At 41.4% G+C, this 19299-nt stretch overlaps 1 protein-coding gene across 1 annotated transcript in view; it reads left to right on the top strand.

Moving 5' to 3' along the window:
• Positions 1 to 9971: 9971 nt before the first annotated feature.
• Positions 9972 to 19299, top strand: part of SPON1 (spondin 1) — a 385860-nt gene continuing 376532 nt past the window's right edge. Inside the window, 2 exon segments of the mRNA XM_021005269.2 lie at positions 9972 to 10931; positions 10934 to 11062. Of these exon segments, the coding sequence (XP_020860928.1) occupies positions 10841 to 10931; positions 10934 to 11062 (220 nt within the window). The 5' untranslated portion in view covers positions 9972 to 10840.

Raw genomic sequence — 19299 nt, 5'->3', positions numbered from 1 at the left:
TTAGAGCATACTATTTAGAGGGATGAGATAATGACTTTGGGAATTAGCCCATTACATAGTAGGGAGGTACGTACTAGTAATGGAAAACCAGTCCTCTAGAGAACTACTGGAGTTTTCTAGCAAAACTAGAAATTGACACATTCTTGAATTACCTTAATGATTGCTTCAATCTAAAAAGATGGAGTAAGAAGCAAATAGAATTGTTATTCTTGACTTGATTCTAGCCAACAAGAAAGCACCCATTACTGAATTAGAAGCAATGGGAAGTTTGAGGGATATGTGACTAAGAGAGTCACATGATAGAGGAAGACAAGAGAGTCTGCCATAGTCTGACATATTATTTCGAATTTAAGTAAATACATTTCAAAGAGTTTAGAGAAAGGAAAGGTAGATCCTGGATGAAGAATTATCTAAGGTACCCAAAAAACCTATTGGACATGATTGCTTGGTCATGGTCAGTGACTTTTTTAAAGACTGAAGAAGAGAAAAGCACTGTTTAATTATTTTACAAATGGGAAGAAAATGAAGTTTGCTAACTCCAGGCTGATAACTTTAATTACTCCAATGCTTTTATGGGTTTTCTGCTTTCATTAATGTGGGCAGTACCTCCCTTACTACAGATCTGAACTGACCCAAACATTCTCCTTTGTGTGGCTCTTATCCATGCAATCCTATAAATCTTTTTAAAAGGGATCTAATCACTGCACTAGAGACCATCCTTTAGAATTCTTGACATTGTATGAATGTACAATCAGAGCATGGACTTTTCCAGGATTATCCTTCATTCTTGGGAAAAGAACAGTAAATTCTTTTCCTGATATATATCTCACTAATGATATTATTTATGCACTTTTCCAGGACATTTGTTTTCTAGTAGTTATGTTGCAATCTACTCAAACTTACCAGGAATCTCTCCATTGCTCTTTGGATGATGCGTATATTTATTCTTTGGAGAGTGTCATATTCCATGGCTTGTAGGCATATAGTTATCACCAAAAGAACAGTGATGTTAAGAAGATGAACGTTTGTTTTAGGGAGAAGATTGGAGTCATCGAAAGCAGTGTGCAGTTTTCCAGAGGCAACACAGGCTGCATTACTCCTTTTATTTAATTCTGGGCCCAGTTAATTGTTCATCTATAGTATCTAAGATATTTGTGCTGATGAACTGACTCTATAAGTTAGCCATTTAACTGTGTATCATTTTGGACTATAGGAATGTTTTTTCTTTTTGTTTAGCTTGAAAAGCCAAAACAATTTAAAGATCATTTTTTTTGAGTGATGATAGATCTTATTTAAGAGTCCCTACAAAGTTATGGGGCTTGATGAAATTGCTTCAATATAACTTGCAAACAGAAGCGTTGTAAGGATTTCACTATTTATAGGGAAACCTTACTCTATTAAGAATCAGTGTTGGACATACTCTATAGCAGGGCTTCTTAAACTTTTTCCACTCATGATGCCTTTTCCCATTGGCGTTGCATGGCCTGAGGGCACGCTCAGTGCAAAGTGCATATGCTTTGTGTTAGAACCAAGTTATGGATGTTGCTTATGCAACACAGGCAAGCGTTACCAGAAACACCTCGGATTCACTATGAGTTTGATTTTTAACTAATTTTTGGTCATTACCCATTTAGAAACCTTTTATTGCTGCCAAATTTTTCACAATCCCATATGGGGTCATGACCCACACTTTAAGAAACACTGCTTTACAGCAGTGGCAAACACCTTTCAGGAACAGATATATTTCTGCTTTATGTTTTACTTGACATTAATAATTACAAGGTCATTGCACAAAGTTATCTCTAGTTGCATATCTTTCATATGTGGTTTTAACATATGCATAGGATTTGTGAGAGGAGAGCCTTTAAATTGACATTTTGCTCTGCTGTCTCAAATGCTTTTTTTTCAGTCAAGGAATAATAAGCGGAGTGGGATCTCATATTGTTTGGACTGTAAGCTAATTATGTGATTGTAAAGTTGTGATCTCCTGTAGAATATCATTTGTCAAAAATCTACCAGTTTTCTTCTCATTCCCTCATCAAGGATACCCTTGAAGTATGTTTAAATAATTTTCATGAAAATTTTATAGAGCTGGGAAAGTATTCATATGGATCAGTAGTTATTGATATTTTCTTAGTACTCTTTCTTCCTCATACATAAAAAGATCTATGATTTTTCCCTTAAGCATTTGATATCTTCTTCTTTCAGATATCCTGAGGACTGATTCTTCAATGCCCTCACAATTATGTTGTCTACTGTATAGATTTTTTCTGTGTATACTTGCTTGAGTCCACTTGCTCTTCACATATTTTTTTTAGTACCATTCCTTTCCAAAGTACATTTTTAATTATTTAGTATTTTTCTCACTTCTACTCCCCCTACCTCCACTGGAAGAATAATTAAAAAACATTCATAACAAATATGCAAAACCAAACAAAACAAATTCCCATATTGGTCATGTCCACAAATGTGTGTGTGTGTGTGTGTGTGTGTGTGTGTGTGTGTGTGTGTGTGTGTGTAAAATTCAGCATCCTGAATCCACTTCTTTGTCAGGATATGGTCAGCATTCTTCACCATTGGTCTTCTGGCATCGTAATTGGTCATTGCAGTGATCAGAATTCATCTTTCAAAAGTTTTTATTTTTACAATGTTGTTGATATAGTATAAATTGTTTTCCTGGTTTTGCCTCCAAGAGGCAGATAGACATAGAAACCCTGAAAGTGGCAGTACCCCTTAGCTCCCTACCACCATTTCTGCTGCTAATCCAGCCTTCATAGCCATCATCCTGCAAACTAACTCCTATAGAGAAGTGTCATTAATCCCCACCTTCTATCAACAAACTGCCACACACAGAGCAAATAAGCCAGATTGGCTTAAGTAGTGAGGCACCCTGAGAGAAAGATAGGAGGTGGCATGTGCCCGGCAAGTCAAACAGCCACCACCATCTTGACCACCATCTCCATTCAGACCATGATGGGGAGAGCCGACGACCCTGAACCTAAGAGTCTTGGGAACATCAGCATTTCTATCCCAGTGCCCCCAGACATCACCTGGGAAGTAACCTCTATGGAGATGCAGCCTGGAAATTGCTCCTGTAGGTTGCTACAGGCACAGCTACTGATGACAACGAAAGGAAAGTTCTTGCTACCAAAAGACCTTGTTACCATCAAATATTTCAACCTTAGTAACTAATAGGATGTTATCAGTGAAAATGACATTAAAGAAGAATCATTCATATCTGCTTGGCTACTGAATCCTAATGATCATGGGATTTTTCCATTTGACTTTCTGCTGAAACCTTCATATGTGTTAACTCTCCCATTTGAGCAGGGACTTATTTTTTCTATTTGTATCCCCAACACCTAGCACAGTTCTTTACACACAGTAAGTGCTTAATAAATGCTTTATTCATTCATTCATTCACTCAGTCTGTTCATTTCCATCTGCAACAATTCAATTCTCTCTCTATTTCTTAACAGCCAAAATCTTATAGGAAGTCTTTCCCAACCTCTCTTAATTCTAGTCTTCTCTCTGTTAATTATTTCCTATGTATCCTGTATATAGCTTCCTTTGTATATATTTGTATACATGTTGTCTCCCCTACTAGATTGCAAGCTACTCGAAGACAGGGACTGTCTTTTGCCTTTTTGTATCCCCGGTGCTTAGCACAGTTCCTGGCACAAAGCAGAACACTTACTAAATGTTTATTGAATTAATGTTGAATGAGCAAAGTAATCGATTCATATTTCATAATTTGTTCAGCCATTCCCCAATTGATGGGCATGCACTTAATTTCCAGTTCTTTGGCACTACAAAAAGCTGTTATAAGTATGTTTGTATATAGAAGACCTTTCCTAAAGATATCTTTAGTGGTGTAGGATTTAGTACCATTTCTACTTCCTCTTATAGTTATTGGGGACTGTGATGTTAGGGTCCAAATGTGGTGGATCTATTGTCACTGGTGAGAAAACTTTGCTATAGAAATTTTGAGATGTTGTTTGTATTTTCAATTTGTTTGTTGTCCTTCTAGTTTCATCTTGATATAACCCTTAGTCATTAAGTTAGGCTATTGTCTGATTTAAAATCTATCCATATTTTAAAATGGCCCAAGGTCATAAAAATATTACTCTTGAAAGTGTAGCTATGAAATGGCTCATTATGCCCTCAGAGATTAAAAACTCTCTAACAATGGGCTGAGATCCCAGCCCTGTGCTAGGAATTGTCACAATTTCCTGTATGGCTGTGATGGTTACCCCACCCTCTCATGCCAGGAACAAAAAGACACCAGGAAATATAAGAACAGTATGAAGAGATCATGTGTGAGGTACTGAGAAGGAATGTACATGCTCAAAGGATCATGAGCTAGGAAGTTTATTTCCCATGGGCATGCAAATATTTGGCTTCCCAGCCCTATAATCCCAAGGGCAGCACAGGTGATGCTTGAGATGTACTGTGGGGTGTGTCTCCTTATCAAGAGCTTAGCTGTCTGAGTCTTTGCCCTTACATCTCCTCAATATTGCTAAACAGATTGACAGTGACTGAGTAGGAGGGGGCCCTTGAATCAGTGGGTGATTTGGACTTTGGCCCTGCACTCCCTTATTGACTATAGGGCCACTGTAATTACGGAAGTTTGTTAACCTTGCATACACAGATTAGTGAAGTTGGCTAAATTGATTATGATCAGGAGAATTTGCATTTGTTGCTTAAAAAATATAATTGACAAAGCCAGTTATTCAGTGCATAGGAACTTACTGGTACAGAGTTGGGTCACTCAGTGGTTAAACATGGAGTCACTTCTGTCAACTATGGCTCAGCAATAGGCCAGTCCTCATAGATGAGGTGAACCACAGGTGCTAATAAGGAATAAGATAAAATCCATCACATGTAGTCTTTAACAGAATTTTTTTTAAAGGATACCATTAAAAATGGATACCTTTTGCTAGAGTAAGAAAAGGTAGGGATAAATAAACCTAGTTTTTAGTATTTGTTTTTCTCTTAGAACTTCAGCTGCCAGAGCAAATGCCAATGATTTTTTAAAAAAGCAATATAATTCTCTGCTTATTTATTTAGAGGCCATTATCATGGTTTCCTATGGAGGCTTAAGTGTGAAGGAGGGAACTACAGATAATACTATCACTGGACACCATGGTATCATGCTGATCTGTGTCAAGACAAAGTCTTGCCACCCCCAGTCCACTCTCTTCTCCCTCAGTAGATATTCTCAAAATTCTCACTGTATTAGAGGGAAGTGGAACCCTATCCAGTCCTGATCTTTCATGAGTGGCTTCTGTTCCCAAGCTGGAAAGAAATACAACTTTCATTGTCTTCATGGATAGACAAACCATTGCCAGAAGAACGTTTAATTTATTTTTTCTTTATATTCCTCCCCTTTAGTATTTATCTTTAACATTCTTTAAAAAAAATAAGTTCCAAAACCTTTCTCTCCTTCTAGCCCTTCCTCACCCATTGAGAAGGCAAGCAATATGCTATCAGTATACATGTAAAATCATGCAAAACATATCTCCATAGTAGCCATGTTGCAAAAAAGCAAGAAAAATAAAGTGAAAAAATTATACTTCAATTTACACTCAAACTTCAAAGAATGTTAAATTTGAATAACCTCAGCAAATTCTGACTAGTTTGGGTCTCTTGCCAAGTTTTCTGTAAAGTTGTTTTTCTCTCTATTGCTTTTCATTGTTTTATGAGGTGATGCAACTCATAATCTTCTATTGCCCTTTTCCAGAAAGCTTTACAAATGACTTTATATTCTAAGCCAGTGTTGCCCTTGGCTGAATCTTTCTGTTTTGCAGGAATCCCAAATATTCAATTCACTGGCTCAGCTGGTTTCTAGGCTCTTTTAGTCTCTTCATTATGGTGACTAATCTTCATCAGTTAAACCACCTGAAGAAATGGTGATAGTCTGTGTTGACGTCTGTTGTTTTATCCAAGTCCTTTCCCCTCCCCAAAAGCTTCTTTAAAAAGGAAAGGTTGGAATTAGCTAAATTGCATACCGTAGCTTCTTATGTATGTGTATGTGTGTTTATCTTTTGCATTTTGTTTTGTTTTGCTTCAATTTGTTTTTCATTTTCATTTTTTTCATTTTGTCTTGTAGCCTCAGTGCCTAACATCATGTCTTGCACATCAATACTTTCACACAATATTAGCTGATCAATCGACAAGCTTTCAGCAGTCAGTTACTATGTGCCAGGCACTGTGCTAATCACTGAAGATACAAAGAAAGGCAAAAGCAGTCCCTGTTTTCAAGGAGCTTACAGTCTGACGGGGGAGAAAACATACAAACAACTACATAAAACAAGATAGATACAGTGTAGATGGAACATAATCTCAGTGGGAGACATTAGAATTAGCAGGAGTCAGGAAAGGCTTCTTGCAGAAGATGGGTTTTCATCTTAGACTTGGAGGAAGCCTGGAGAGGAAGGAGAGCATTGTAGGCATGGGGCACAGACAGTGAAAATGCATGGAGTTGGGAGATGGAGAACATTGTGAGAGGAACAGTAAAGTCACTGCATCATAAAGCATAAAGTAGGAGAAGACTGGAAAGCTAGGTTATGAATGGCTTCAAAAGCTAACCAGGGGATTTTATATTTGATTATGGAGGGACAGGTTTAGCCATGCACTTTAGGCATATCAATTTGGTTGCTAAGTGGAGGAGGGACTAGATAGAGAGAAAATAGAGGCAGGGAGACTAACCAGAAAGCTTTTGCATTAGTCCAGGTTTGAGGTGGAAAAGCCTGTACTGGGATAGTGGCAGTGTCAGAGGAGAAAATGGGGTGTATAGCAGAGATGCTGTGAAGGTAGAATTGACATGATTTGGCAACAGATTGTCTTGGGGTGAGATGAGAGCAAGGGCTTGAGGAAGATTGATGAAATGAATGACAGGGCATCCATGTCCAAATCTGACTCATCACCATCTTTATGTATATCAGTGGAATCACCAATCTCACTCTCCTAGGCTCAAAATCTTGGAGTAATTAAGTCCACCCTACCTCATCCTTCATACCCTGCCACTTTACCAAGTTTTCCTGTTTCTAGCTTTAACCCATCTCTCATATCCACTACTGGGCTACTATTTTTACTGCAAGTATCTTATCCAGGCCTGAATCAATTCCAACCTAAAACTATGTAATAGCTTACCTACAGTCCCTCTTCTAGTATATAACAGCATATGACTGCCAAGTTAATTTTCCTTTGAAGTAGTAATTTCATCAAGTTACTTTTCTGCTAAAAAGCCAGTAACAGCTCACTAGTGACATCAGGGTAAAACATGGGCTAGCTTTCAACCCTTTTCACAGTATTATCCTAACACTCTATCTAAACTTAATTTTACAAGCCCTAATCAGCTCAGTCTCAACAGTCAATGTTCAGTGTAAAGAGTACTAGATTTGGACTCAGAGGACCTAGGTTGGAATCTTACCTCTGTTACGTTACTGTGTGATCTTTGGCAAGTCACTTAACCTCTTTGGTCCTCATTTTCCCCATTTGTAAAATGAAGGGATTGAACTAAATGACCTCTAAGATTATATCCAGCTCTACATCTACATACATCTATCATACTGTATCATATCACATGCTGTATAATATGCTGTCCTTTGCACATGTCATTCTTCCTTAGGGCTCCAACATAGCAGGAAAGGCTATGTTCTTCCTGGGAGGGTATACAGTCCCTTTTCCTAGCATTTCTTCCTCTCTTCTTCTATGACTAACCAAATCCTATTCATCCATCAAGGCCTAAGTCTGGTAAACTCCATGAGGATATAGAACACATCTTAATTACATTTGTATCTCCCTTGTGCCTAGAACAGAATGTTACAGATAGTAGATTGACAGAATGTTATGACTTTTTAATTTCATGATGGTAGTGTAGTCTATTTTTAAGTCACAGGGATATTGCACTCTGCCATGATGTGGCCTTAGGCACAGCACTTAACCTTTATAGGCATAATTTTCTTGATCTGTAAGAGGAGTGAATGAACTAGATTATTTTTAAAGTCTATTCCAGTTCTAAGGAGAGGGAGAGGGAGAGAAGGAGGGAGAGGAAAAGAGAGGGAGAGAGGGAGGGGGAGAGGGGGAAGGGGGGAAGAGGGAGAGAGTAGGAGAGGGAGAGAGGGGGAGAGGAAGAGAAGGAGAGAGGGAGAGAGAGAATGTGTGTGTGTGTGTGTGTGTGTGTGTGTGTGGACAGCCAATGGTTAAAAACAGGGATAGAAGACCCAGAAGTCTGTCAGATGATCAAGAGGATTCCTGATTGGCAGAGACTGAGACTAGGATTATGAATCTGTCAAATGAACTTGATCTAGCCTGCCCATATAGACAAGTCCAAAATTTATTTTTGGGTGTTCTGGAACACTAAAAACTATTCCTTCCTAGGGCTCTGGTAAGGGGCTAGGACCTGGAAATTATGCCATGGGTTGCTAACCAAGAAAAGATTATGAGTAGGCCTAGAAAACTTAGGTATTACTTAGCCCAAGGCTAGATATGTATATATATATACACACACATATACATACATACTTTTAACAATCTTCTTCAGGTATATTATTTTTGAATTTGCATAGTCTTTTCCCTTTTTAATAAAGCCTAATAAACATAGATTTGTGGTATGGGGATAAGAATGGAAAGAAATAGTGTATTCCAGACTCAGACATCCAGATACTGTGATAGTGTCAGAAAAGGGGGTACAGGAAAGAATGGGGCATGGCAGTGTCTGAATCCAGGATGTCAACTCAGTTCTGGAAACATGATCAGGGGATTTGATGCTTAGAATGGGAACAGAATGAAGGTTTAGAAAGTAACAGTCATAACCCAGGATATGTTAACTCTGGGCAATCAGAGCTGAGTGGTAGGGAAGTATGGTTGATGTAGAAGAAAGTTCAATTGTGGATTCAGTTGGACTTTGGCACTTACAGATATGTGGGATACAAAGAGGGGCATTATAATAAGGGGATTCCAGGGGAGAGGGGAGGCTTTCTGTGACTGCCTCTAAGTGCAGCTCATGCTGTCAGACTCCAAGATTAGGTGCAGGGGAGTGTGGTCACCATGGGGAGGTAGTTCCTTTTCAGGTAGGAAACAGCCCTCCTCACTGAATACTGGAGCCCTGGGAGAATTACCCACCTCCCAACCTTTGTTCCAGGTAATTACGACCTTATAAAGTAGAGAAATATCTTTCAAAAGGGTAAGGTTCCCAAGACCGATTCAAAGATGACCCAGAAAATTTATCATCAAGACCTAAGGCAAGATGCTAGCTTAATAACTGGCTGTTAAATAAAAGATATATAGTCCCCTCATTCTAGACATTTGGCAAGAAAAAAAATACGGCTGTAGCTTAAAGAAAGAAGAGAAGTGATCAAGAAATGGAATCGATATGGGAAGACTTTAGGATGAGATGGAGCTAGAGGCTAAAGGAGAGATTAACCATATTTGAGAATGGTTAGGATACATATGGGCACAGAAACCCATAGAAGATACAGGTGTAGTGGGAGATCCAGGAAGCCAGGGGGCAGCATGAAGGCATCTGATACCCGCAGTTGTGGTTCATTTTGCCTCCCTCACAATTTCCCCTAATATCCCCAGAATTTAATAAGACAGATAAGAGACCCAGGGAACAGCGCTTCTGTTGGGTGCGTGGTAAGATTCGAGTTAGGGGACTGCAGCATGATGCAGCGGCAAGGGTGCTGGTTCGGACCCGAGTCCAAATCCTGGTTACCACACTTATTAACCATGCCAACCTTGGGCCAAGTTTGCATCAAGTATGAAAAAAACAAAAGTACTTTTGCAGATCTTTAGGACCATATGAATGCCGCTCTTAGTGTTGATCCACCAGGTTCCTCTATTTAGGGAAATGGGAGGAAAGAGATCAATCTCCTTCCTCCTGATGCTTAGCGTCCCGTTAACTGGCACCTCTCCAGCCATTGGCCCAGCTCTCCATGCTTCTTCAGCAAAAGGCCCTGGCAAGGCAGCGTCAAAGTTAAAGCCGCTCCTCACCCCTCCCCGAAGCAAGGAATCCGCCCCAACAGCCCGGCATCCTGGCCCCATCAGTATTTGGCTGGAGGGTGGGGTATTGAGGAAGGAAAAGAGAGAGGGAATCTAAAGATAATAATTACCCACAACTACGAAGAAACGCAGGCCCTTCTTTGAACTTTTAAAACGACCAGAACAACAACCACCCTGCCCCCTAACACCTTTTAAAATTCTGGCCTCTCCTCCCTCCTCCTCCCCCTCTATCCCGTCCAGTTGGCGCACAGTGACCAGACTTTGGCCGGAAGGCGAGGGATGAATTTCGATGCTGTCAGCCTAGCTTACATGGTGAGCGTGGCTTGAGCCTGACTGGATGTCTAGGAGACAGGCAGCGGAGGCAGCAGCGGCAGCAGCGTCTTCCTGCGCTCTGTTATTTCGCCAAACCTTGGGAATACCGCCGGGCAGAGTAAACATTACAACTGCTAATCACTAGCTCTGAAAGAAAACAGCGCTTCACTGGGGGATCTGGGCAAAATCAGCCCTCCTGCCTCCGCCTCCCTCCCCCCTCCGCTAACTCAAGCCGGCGGCAGCTGATTAGAGAGCAGGGAACATTCCCTCGCTGGCTCGCTTGCTCTCTTCCTCTCTTTGTTTCTTCCTCCTTTTCCTCCCCCTTCTCCACTGCTTTCACAGTTTCTCGCCCCTCTCGGGGTCTCTGCTCCCTGGGGGCGGGGGAGCTCCTTCCTCCAAGACTGGAGCTGACGAGCCGCTGCCCTGTGCAATCGCCTCCCCTCTGCCCGGCTTTCTTCAGGGGGCATTTCCACAGCGGCGGCGAGGGCTAGGAGCAGAAAGTTGTGGAGCTCCGGTGAAGATGGGACTTTCTTCTTCATCCTTCCCTTGGGCGCTCCTCACCCTGGCGCTGGCCCTCACGGTGCTGGCGTTCCCAGATGAGACCTTGGACAAAGTCCTCAAGTCGAAGGCTACTGCAGCCGCATCTTGCGCGCCCAAGGCACCCGCCGAGAGGGCTACAATGAGTTCAGCCTCCGGGTGGAAGGGGACCCAGAATTTTACAAGCCGGGCAACAGTTACCGGGGTAAGTCGTCTATGAGCCGGGGCTGAGGTCACCCCAAGCCCGGCCACTCTGCCACGAGCCTCCTTCTGGGCAGTAGCTCCTGGCCGCTTGGGGGAGACGGGGAGCCGGCCCGAGAAGTTCTGAAGGTTCTCCTCCAGTGCCCGGAACGTCTGCAAAGGGTCTTTTATTGCTTTCTTTTCCTACTTTACCAACTCGGAAGGGGCTTCCGCGTCTGCTCTGGGGCAGTAGGGGGTTAGTGGCAAAGGCATTTTTTTTGCCATCTCTCCACAGGCGTGGTGCTCCGGCTGGAGTGAGCTGAGACGTCGGGGCAGCCCACTGGCTGCTCGGGGAAAGCCCGGCTTTCTTTCGCCTTCCGTTACTTCTGCAGTCGCGGGCTCCCGGTGAACTGAGTCTAGGGTTTGAGAACAAGCAGCAAAGGGTCGTTAGGGCCTGGACTTGGAGGTTGTCCCTGACCTACCCTCTCTCTCCCCCCACCCCAGAGCAGGTGTGCTTGATTGGGCAGGGGCGGGGCAGGGCAGGGCTGGAGTAGGCTCTTAGGAGCCCCAGGGGGAGAAGCTGGGATTCCAACCCCGCACGTTTTCTTTCGGCTGCTGCTTCAGTGACTTCCCGGGTGAGGGCGCTTGTATTTTTCCATTCTAACTACCTGGCCTTTGGCAGGTTCACCTGGGACCTTTCCCCACCTGTGCCTGTAGCCTGTAGCTGTAAAGCCCGTGGAATTGATTTAAGTACGCGGCGGGGGAGTCCCTTGCTTCCTACTTGTGTGGAAATCTTTAGTTTCGAGGCCTGCAAAGCTGGCTGGAGGAGGAGTCACCTGTCAGGCCCTTGGTTAGATCTAGCGTCCCAGCAAAGATAAGAGTGAGAACTGGAGCCCATTTCCTGGAGGGAATTGGGGGACTGCAGCCGATAGATCAAGATCCCCCCTCCCCCCCCGCCGCCGCCTTTTTGGCCCCATCTCTCAATCTGGGTCTCTAGTTAGCCCGAGTCTACCTTTCCTCTGCCCAGCAGGCAGTCCCAGAAAATGGGAATGGTGGGAGGAAGGTACTATTCCGGGAGGGGAGAAACCAGCTTCGGAAAAGGTGTTTGGTTTGAAAAGGGGAGAAGGGGCTGCAAATAGTGAGAGGAATGCCGGCCTCTTAGGCAGATGGGGGCAGAGTTCCGGGTGGGGAGGAACCCCCCCCCCCAGTCTTAAAAGAGATGTCTGGAAAAAGGGGCTCGGCAAGTAAAGACTAATCCTCCGGCACTCCTGGGAAGGATGCACTAACACAGTAGCAGAAAGTTTTAAGGAGAGAATTCTACTAAAAGGCAAGGTCTCTTGCCTAGCCCTCCCTTTTTCATCCCAAGACGCATTAAGCTGCGTGTTTAGATGCGACGTTATCCGAGCCACTGGAGGGACTGAGGGTCGGAGGTTGGAGCAATCCTGAGCCTGGCCGAAATTCCGCGGGCTGAGACGCAGGCTCCTCTTCCCTCTAATTCTGGCCCTAGAAGCCTCACTGCGCCCTCTGCAGTTGAGGACAAGACAACCACAGAAGTCTGGCAGGTGAATTGTTTGCCTGTTACATAAAAACTCGCATCAGAAAAAAAAAGGTGAAAAAAGCAGAAAGGTGGTTGTCACAGAAGACCCCAGCTGAAGCGCCAGAGAGAGCTAGCCAATTTGTCTTCTAGGGCTACAGGAATGTAGGTCCTTATCTCCTAACAGGATTTACCTTCCATCCCACAGTCCCAAAGTCAGAGTAGGAATGGAAAACTTACTGAATTAAAAAAAAATTGGCTTAGAAGAAGAAAGGGCACAATTTTGCAATTTTTGCCTTTGTATAGAAGGAATAGCATAGTGTATTTGAACACAGATCTGCTAATCAGGAGACCTGGGATCTAATTTTAGCTCTGCCAACAAGTGGCCCTAAGGAATTTATTTTATGCTTTGGGCTGGGGTTTTCTCATCTGTAAAAGGAGAGGAAAGAACTATCTGACCTTAGCAGCCTGATGCACTAGAATAATCCCTACACTGGGAGTAAAGATATCTGCTTTTGAATTCTGGATACCATACTTTCTGTCCTGGCCTTGGGCAAATTATTTTACCTTTCTGAACCTCAGTTTCCCCATTTGAGGATGGGTGTAATCATAATGCTACTATCTACCTTTCAGGTTGCTGGAGGTTGAGGAAAGACTGCAAATCTTTAAGTGCTGTACTGTTATTATCTGACATCCCACTCAGCTCTGACATCCAATAATTCTACTCAAATGACATCTCCTTTATGAGGTTTCCTGGCTCCCTCATTTGGAAGTGTTCTTTCCCTTATATAAAATACATATGTATATAATATAAATATATACAAATATATAAATTATATATGTTTATGTATAAACTTTAAAACTCATATATGAATTTGTATTGCATTTATTTATGTTTGTTTGCTAGTGGTAAATCCACCAAAGAGTGGAGGGGTGTGTGTGTGTAAGGACATCTGCAAGAGCAGTACAGTCTCTGAGGACATCATCAGGAAAGTGGCCAATGCCAGGGTGGACATATCTTTGACTTATTGCCATCTTTTCTTTTTCTTTTGTTCTCGACTCTTGGCAGGGATGTTGGGGCTAGTCTTTGGCTGACCTTACTTCACCTTCTTGGCTAAGGTCAGTTTACCGTCAGGTCTTGTCTACCCCTTTGGGCCAGTGAGGCTCATTATGGTGTGAAAAAGGCTCTGACTTCTTTAAATATGTGCCAGTAGAGCCCAAGCTCTGGCCAGTCCATCCAGGTTGGAAAGACTTCAAGTCTGGTGACAAGTTATGTGTTCATTATGTGCCCAAGGATGTGTCTAATATGCTTGGAGAGCTTCATTTGTGGGCTTACTGCAGAAGGATGGATTTTTCAGCCAAACTCAGAGCATCTGCTAAATTATACATAGGTTGATATCTGCATCAGTGGAAGGATGTACCTACATAGCCGAAATGACACACTCCTGAAGGATTGAGACCTACCCTAGCTTTATGGAGCTTTAATAAAGAATCCATGACTTGATCCATCTGGGTATTTCTTTTACCAAAATACTACCCTCCATCATTTAAATGATGTGATGAGTTTCAGTAGCCTAACAATTTCAATTAACTCAGGCACTTTCTAGGGAAGAGTTTTTCTGCCTTTAGCTGGGTTGGTTCTCAGATGACAGAATGTGTATCTATTGTTGGCTTAAAAGCTTTCTAGCTTAAAAAGACTCTCTAAGTTTTGATCTTTCCTGGTATCACCTTTCAGGAACCCAGGATGTCTTGGGTCCCTTCAGCTGCCCTCTGAGTTGGCAGAAAATAGAGTTTTGTGGGGCATAGATGTGTCCTATCACTCTTATTAGATTGTAATAGATCAAGAATGGGGATTATTTAATCTTTGTAGCTCCTCTGGCATCTAATATAGAAGTTATAAGATTTAAAGTAGGAAGAGACCTAAGAAACAAGGTAGTACAGTCTTTTTATTTCACAGATAAGGAAACTGAAATCTAGAAAGGTTAAATGACTTGCCTAAGGTCACACATGTCATAAATTTAAGAGCTGAGATTTGAATCCAGATCCTCATATTCCATATTCAGTTGCTTTTCAGTTATACCATGACCATATCATATGACCCTATATGTTGTAGGTGATTTATAAAGGCTTTAAATAGTTAATAGCCCCTATTTATCTTGTAATAAAACACACACACACATAGATAAAATGATATATCAATATATTTTTTGCAACATATATGTGCATTTGTACAATGTTTTTCTTATATCAGTCTTAGAAGGTAGGTGATAATGTTATTATCTTTTACAAAAGAGGAAACTGACTCGCCCAAATTCACATCATGGTAGGGTAGTTGGTAGTGGTTCAGATCCTAGAATTTGGGTCTTCTGACATTAAGTTTAATGTGGTTCCTTGCAGTGCCTCTTAAAACCATTGATTAAGTAATTTCAGTGCAGAACTGCATTTGTTATGCCTGTAGCCTTTCCCCCCCTTTTGATTCTGAGATGGTATTATTTTACCCTTGGTTTATGTCCTGGCTTGCTTTATATTGTGGCAAACATAAATAAAAGGGAGACTATACAGGGTCTTCATCTTGGAATGTATCCACCCTGTGAATCTCATTAAGTCATTAGGAACCAAATAGTGCTGGCTTGCTTGATGTGACATTTTCTATATGAGAGAGTTGGCTTGTGTCCTCTGAGAACAATTATGTTAGAAGTAGTTCTGTTGTGTTTTGTACAGCTTATTGACCACAAAAACAAAAATGTCATTCCTCTTTTTGTTAGTTTTTAAAGTAGGCCAAGCTCATACCAAGCTCACATAGATTTTGTAGATGAGTGGTTTGGTGGCTTGCCTTGCTTCTCTTTTGGGGGTTAGAATTGGCCCTAGATATGCTCCAGGTAGCCTAAAGATCCAGTCCCCCATATGTGTGTCTGCATATACATCTATAAGCATGTGCATGTATGTCCTTGTGTGTCTATACTTATTCCCCTGTGCGTATTTTAGATCAGCCAGATTGGTCTTCCTGATGTCCCTTCCTTGTTCAAACCATTACTGGCCCCTTTATGTGTACTGAATAGCATTATATATTTGGTACTGGAAAGGGACCTTAGTGGTTATCTACTCCAACCCCTCACATTTTACAGATGAGGAAACTGAGGCCTAGAGAAGTTAAGAGAATTATCTAAGTCACACGGGTTGCCAGTGACAGGGCTGGGATTTGTATAAACAGCCTATGACTCCAAAGCCAGGATCTTTTGATTGCCCTATGCTGAATAAAGACCAAACTCTTCAGCCTGCTTAACTGAATCCTTCACAGTCAGGTGCTAACTCATCTTTCTCATCTTATCTTACACTAGTCTTCCTTGTGAAATCTCTACTGCAAATCAGATTATCCCCCCAAACATTTCACTATTTCCCACTCCATTCCTTTGATCACAGTATTCTTTATACTTAGAATGCCTTTCTCCCATTTTGGCCCATTGACATTCTACCCATCTTTTAAGGACCCAAGGAGAAGTATTATATGACGTAGGTTTATATAACTTATATGGCTTTGTATGATCTTATGCATCACGCTGCTGACACTTTGAGGACAAGGAATAAAGCAGGGAAACAACTAATTGAATTATTTAGAATTAATTTGCATTGTTTAAAAATTTTCTCAAATTCTCCTTTGGCTTTTAGTTTCTTATGAATACTTTTTAATTAAAGGTCTAATAATAACAGTAAGGCGTTTATATAATGCTTTAAAATTTTAAAACAATTTTATATACGTTATGTCTTTTTTAGCCTCACAACAATTTTGAGACACAGGTACTATGGGTAATATTATTTCCATTTTACAGACGAAGGAGCTAATGCCTTGCCCATGTCCACAAAGTTCGTAAGTGTCAGGCAAGATTTGTTTCGTGTCTCTTCTCATTTCAAGTCCAGACCTTTGCCCACTACACCATACTGAGATGATCACCTTCCTTATCGATTGATACTTCTGAGCACTGAGCTGTCTCCATCAGAATGTTAATCATCTTATACAAAAATGTAAAATGGATTCTTCCCATAACCACTTCTATGTTTCTAAGTGTCTCTGTGTTTCTATATCTTTTTCAGTATTTCTCTCTGTGTCTTTCTGTCTCAGAGTTAGGTTAGAGCCCTGTGTCTGCTGCTTATTTTCTGTGTGACCTAGAGCCATCACCTAAGTTCTCTGAGCCTCAGTTTCTCTCTTTGTAAAATGAGGACAATAACTGATGTGTTTACCTAATATAGTGGCTTTGAAGGTTAAATGAGATGATACGTCATCCTTAAGGTGATTTGGAAAAGCTACAACACAATGCAAATGGAAGTTTGTAAGCTGCTGATTGAATATCCCATCTTGGAGAAAGTCACATGGATGGGAGGTTCTCTACCACTCAGTCTTTGGTATTGGGCAAGTCACGGCAATTTTTCATCCCTGTTTCTATATCTATAAATAGAGAAGATGGACTTAGATGATCTTTAAGGTCACTTCTGATTCTGTGATTTGAAGATGCTATGAAAGCGTTCCAATTATTACATCTCAGATAGGAACAGCAACCAGGTTTGTGATTTCAGTAGTATAAGCAACTCCCTGTTAAGGAAAGTCTCTCTACTAATGCAGGTCAGAATCTTTTTTGCAATTTATAGATCTAGACAGTTGACAAAATCACTGAGAGGTTGTGACTTGTCCAGGTCACACAGCTGGTGTGTGTCAGAGGTGGGACCCAGCTACCAGTGTGACTACAAGTCTTCCTGACTTCAACGTCAGCCATATAATTCATAAGGAATCAAGAGGAATCTCCTAAGTCCCTACCGTGTTCTCTGTATCAAACATTTCTATGCACTAAATCTACTTTTTAGGCAATCAAAATGACATTCAGATGAGCTATTGAGCATGAGGTTAACTAAGTTCCTCCCCCTCCAACCTTCTGACAAAGTCAAGTTTCCCCTCTGCCATTGCAGATCTTTTAAATTTCCCATTGAAGCTTTACTTGTGTGTGTTTTTTCTTCCCTTCAAGGAACACTTCAATGTCTCTGATAACGTAAAGTATGGAGTGGCATTCCTTTATTTTGAAGGTGCTCTTTTTTTATATCATAGGAGCTCAATAATTTAATAAATTGCTATATAGTAAAAGAGCTTTTTTTGGAGCCCCAGGAAAATGAGTCATACTAGCTTGATGAGGCATGTGGTATTTAGGCACAGTTGGCTAGACTGTTTTTCATCCCTGATATGATCTGAAAGTTTTCAGCTTATCATTTCTAATCACTGGTACTGATCTTTTTTCCTCTTTTTTCCTCCACAGAGAAGAAAGAATCCTCAGTTACCACACAAGCATTCAGGGTATCAGGGCATCAAATATAGGACAGGCTTTATGTCACTTGACAGAAAATGCAAAACAGAAATTAGCATCTTAGATTACAAACAAGTCTCTCTTCCTCTCTAGTAGGCTTCCACCTCTCCCAGGAAACTCCATAGACTTATGATGCCATGTTCTGTTCCCTTTCCCCCTCCCACCAGAGGAAAAGACTTAGGGTTGCTAGAGAATGACTTTATATAGTCTATGTTACTCACAGTACTTGTAAACAGCAAAATTCAGGTTTGCTCCTCTGCACTAGTGGTATCAAACACAAATGGAAATAGATCCCTTTCTGCTGCATATTGACTTAGATAATGTTCATTTGTGGTTTTCTATGTTTTATTGTGTTTTTATTTATTTATTTTTAAACATTTCCCAATTACGTTGTAGTCTCATTCAGATCACACTTGGTTTTAGGCCTAGAGTTTGACGCCCTTGCTCTACACTGTAGTTCTGGCTGCTCATTGTTCCTCCTTGGCTCTGATTTCTGTTTGGCTTAAGAATTTTACATCGTTTAGCAAAGAGTACTAGACTTGGAGTCAGAAGATCTATGTTCAAATCCCAGCTTTGCTATTTGCTACCTGCATAACTTTGGACAAGCCATGAGTCTTAGGTTGTTCATTTGTAAAGTGATGTTGGACTGGATGACTTCTAAGGCACTCTCAGCTTGAAATGACTTAATTTTTCACTCCTCTTTTCTGTCTCCACTGACATCTCTCATGCTTCTTGGCTTTACTGTGAAAATTCTGACTTTTGTCGGGCATGGAGACATGTCTGTAATCTCTGCTGCCAAGAAGGCCAAGGCTGGTGGATCTTTTGACCTTGAGCATTCTGAGCTGTTATGGACTATGCTAACTGGGTGTTTGTACTGTTTGGCATCAATGTTGTGAACCCTCTGAAATTGGGAAGCCACCAGGTTGTCTAGGGAGGCTTGAACCAGCCCAGGTCAGAAACGGAGCAGGTCAAAACTCTTGGGATCGGACCCACAAGTGCCCAAGTACTTCTAACCTGGGGGCCATAGGGAGCCCCATTCTTTATTTTAAAAAATTCTGATTTTCTATCCACATTATCAAATCCTAGCTCTCTTTTCCCCAAGTTTATCCAACCTATGAGATGTAAATTTTTAGTCTATGCTCTTTTCTGAAGTGTTTTAAAGCCCAAGAGTATTGCTTTGTAGCCAGAGAGTTTGGGAGATAATAACAGCACCTACCTTGCAGGATTATTGTGAGGATCAAATGAGATCATATTTATAAAGTGCTTAGCATAGGGCCTGGCACATAGTAGGTGCGATATAAATGCTTATTTCTCTCCCTTTTACCTCCAAAGAGATGGTGCTTATGGAGCTATTTCCAAGTCCAGAGCAATTCAGAAAGTCTG

Source organism: Phascolarctos cinereus, unplaced genomic scaffold (assembly GCF_003287225.1).
Source record: "Phascolarctos cinereus isolate Bilbo 61053 unplaced genomic scaffold, phaCin_HiC Scaffold_9;HRSCAF=440, whole genome shotgun sequence".
Classification (NCBI taxonomy): domain Eukaryota; kingdom Metazoa; phylum Chordata; class Mammalia; order Diprotodontia; family Phascolarctidae; genus Phascolarctos; species Phascolarctos cinereus.
Note: the sequence above shows the minus strand (reverse complement) of the source record. Positions and strands in the feature narration are given on the sequence as shown.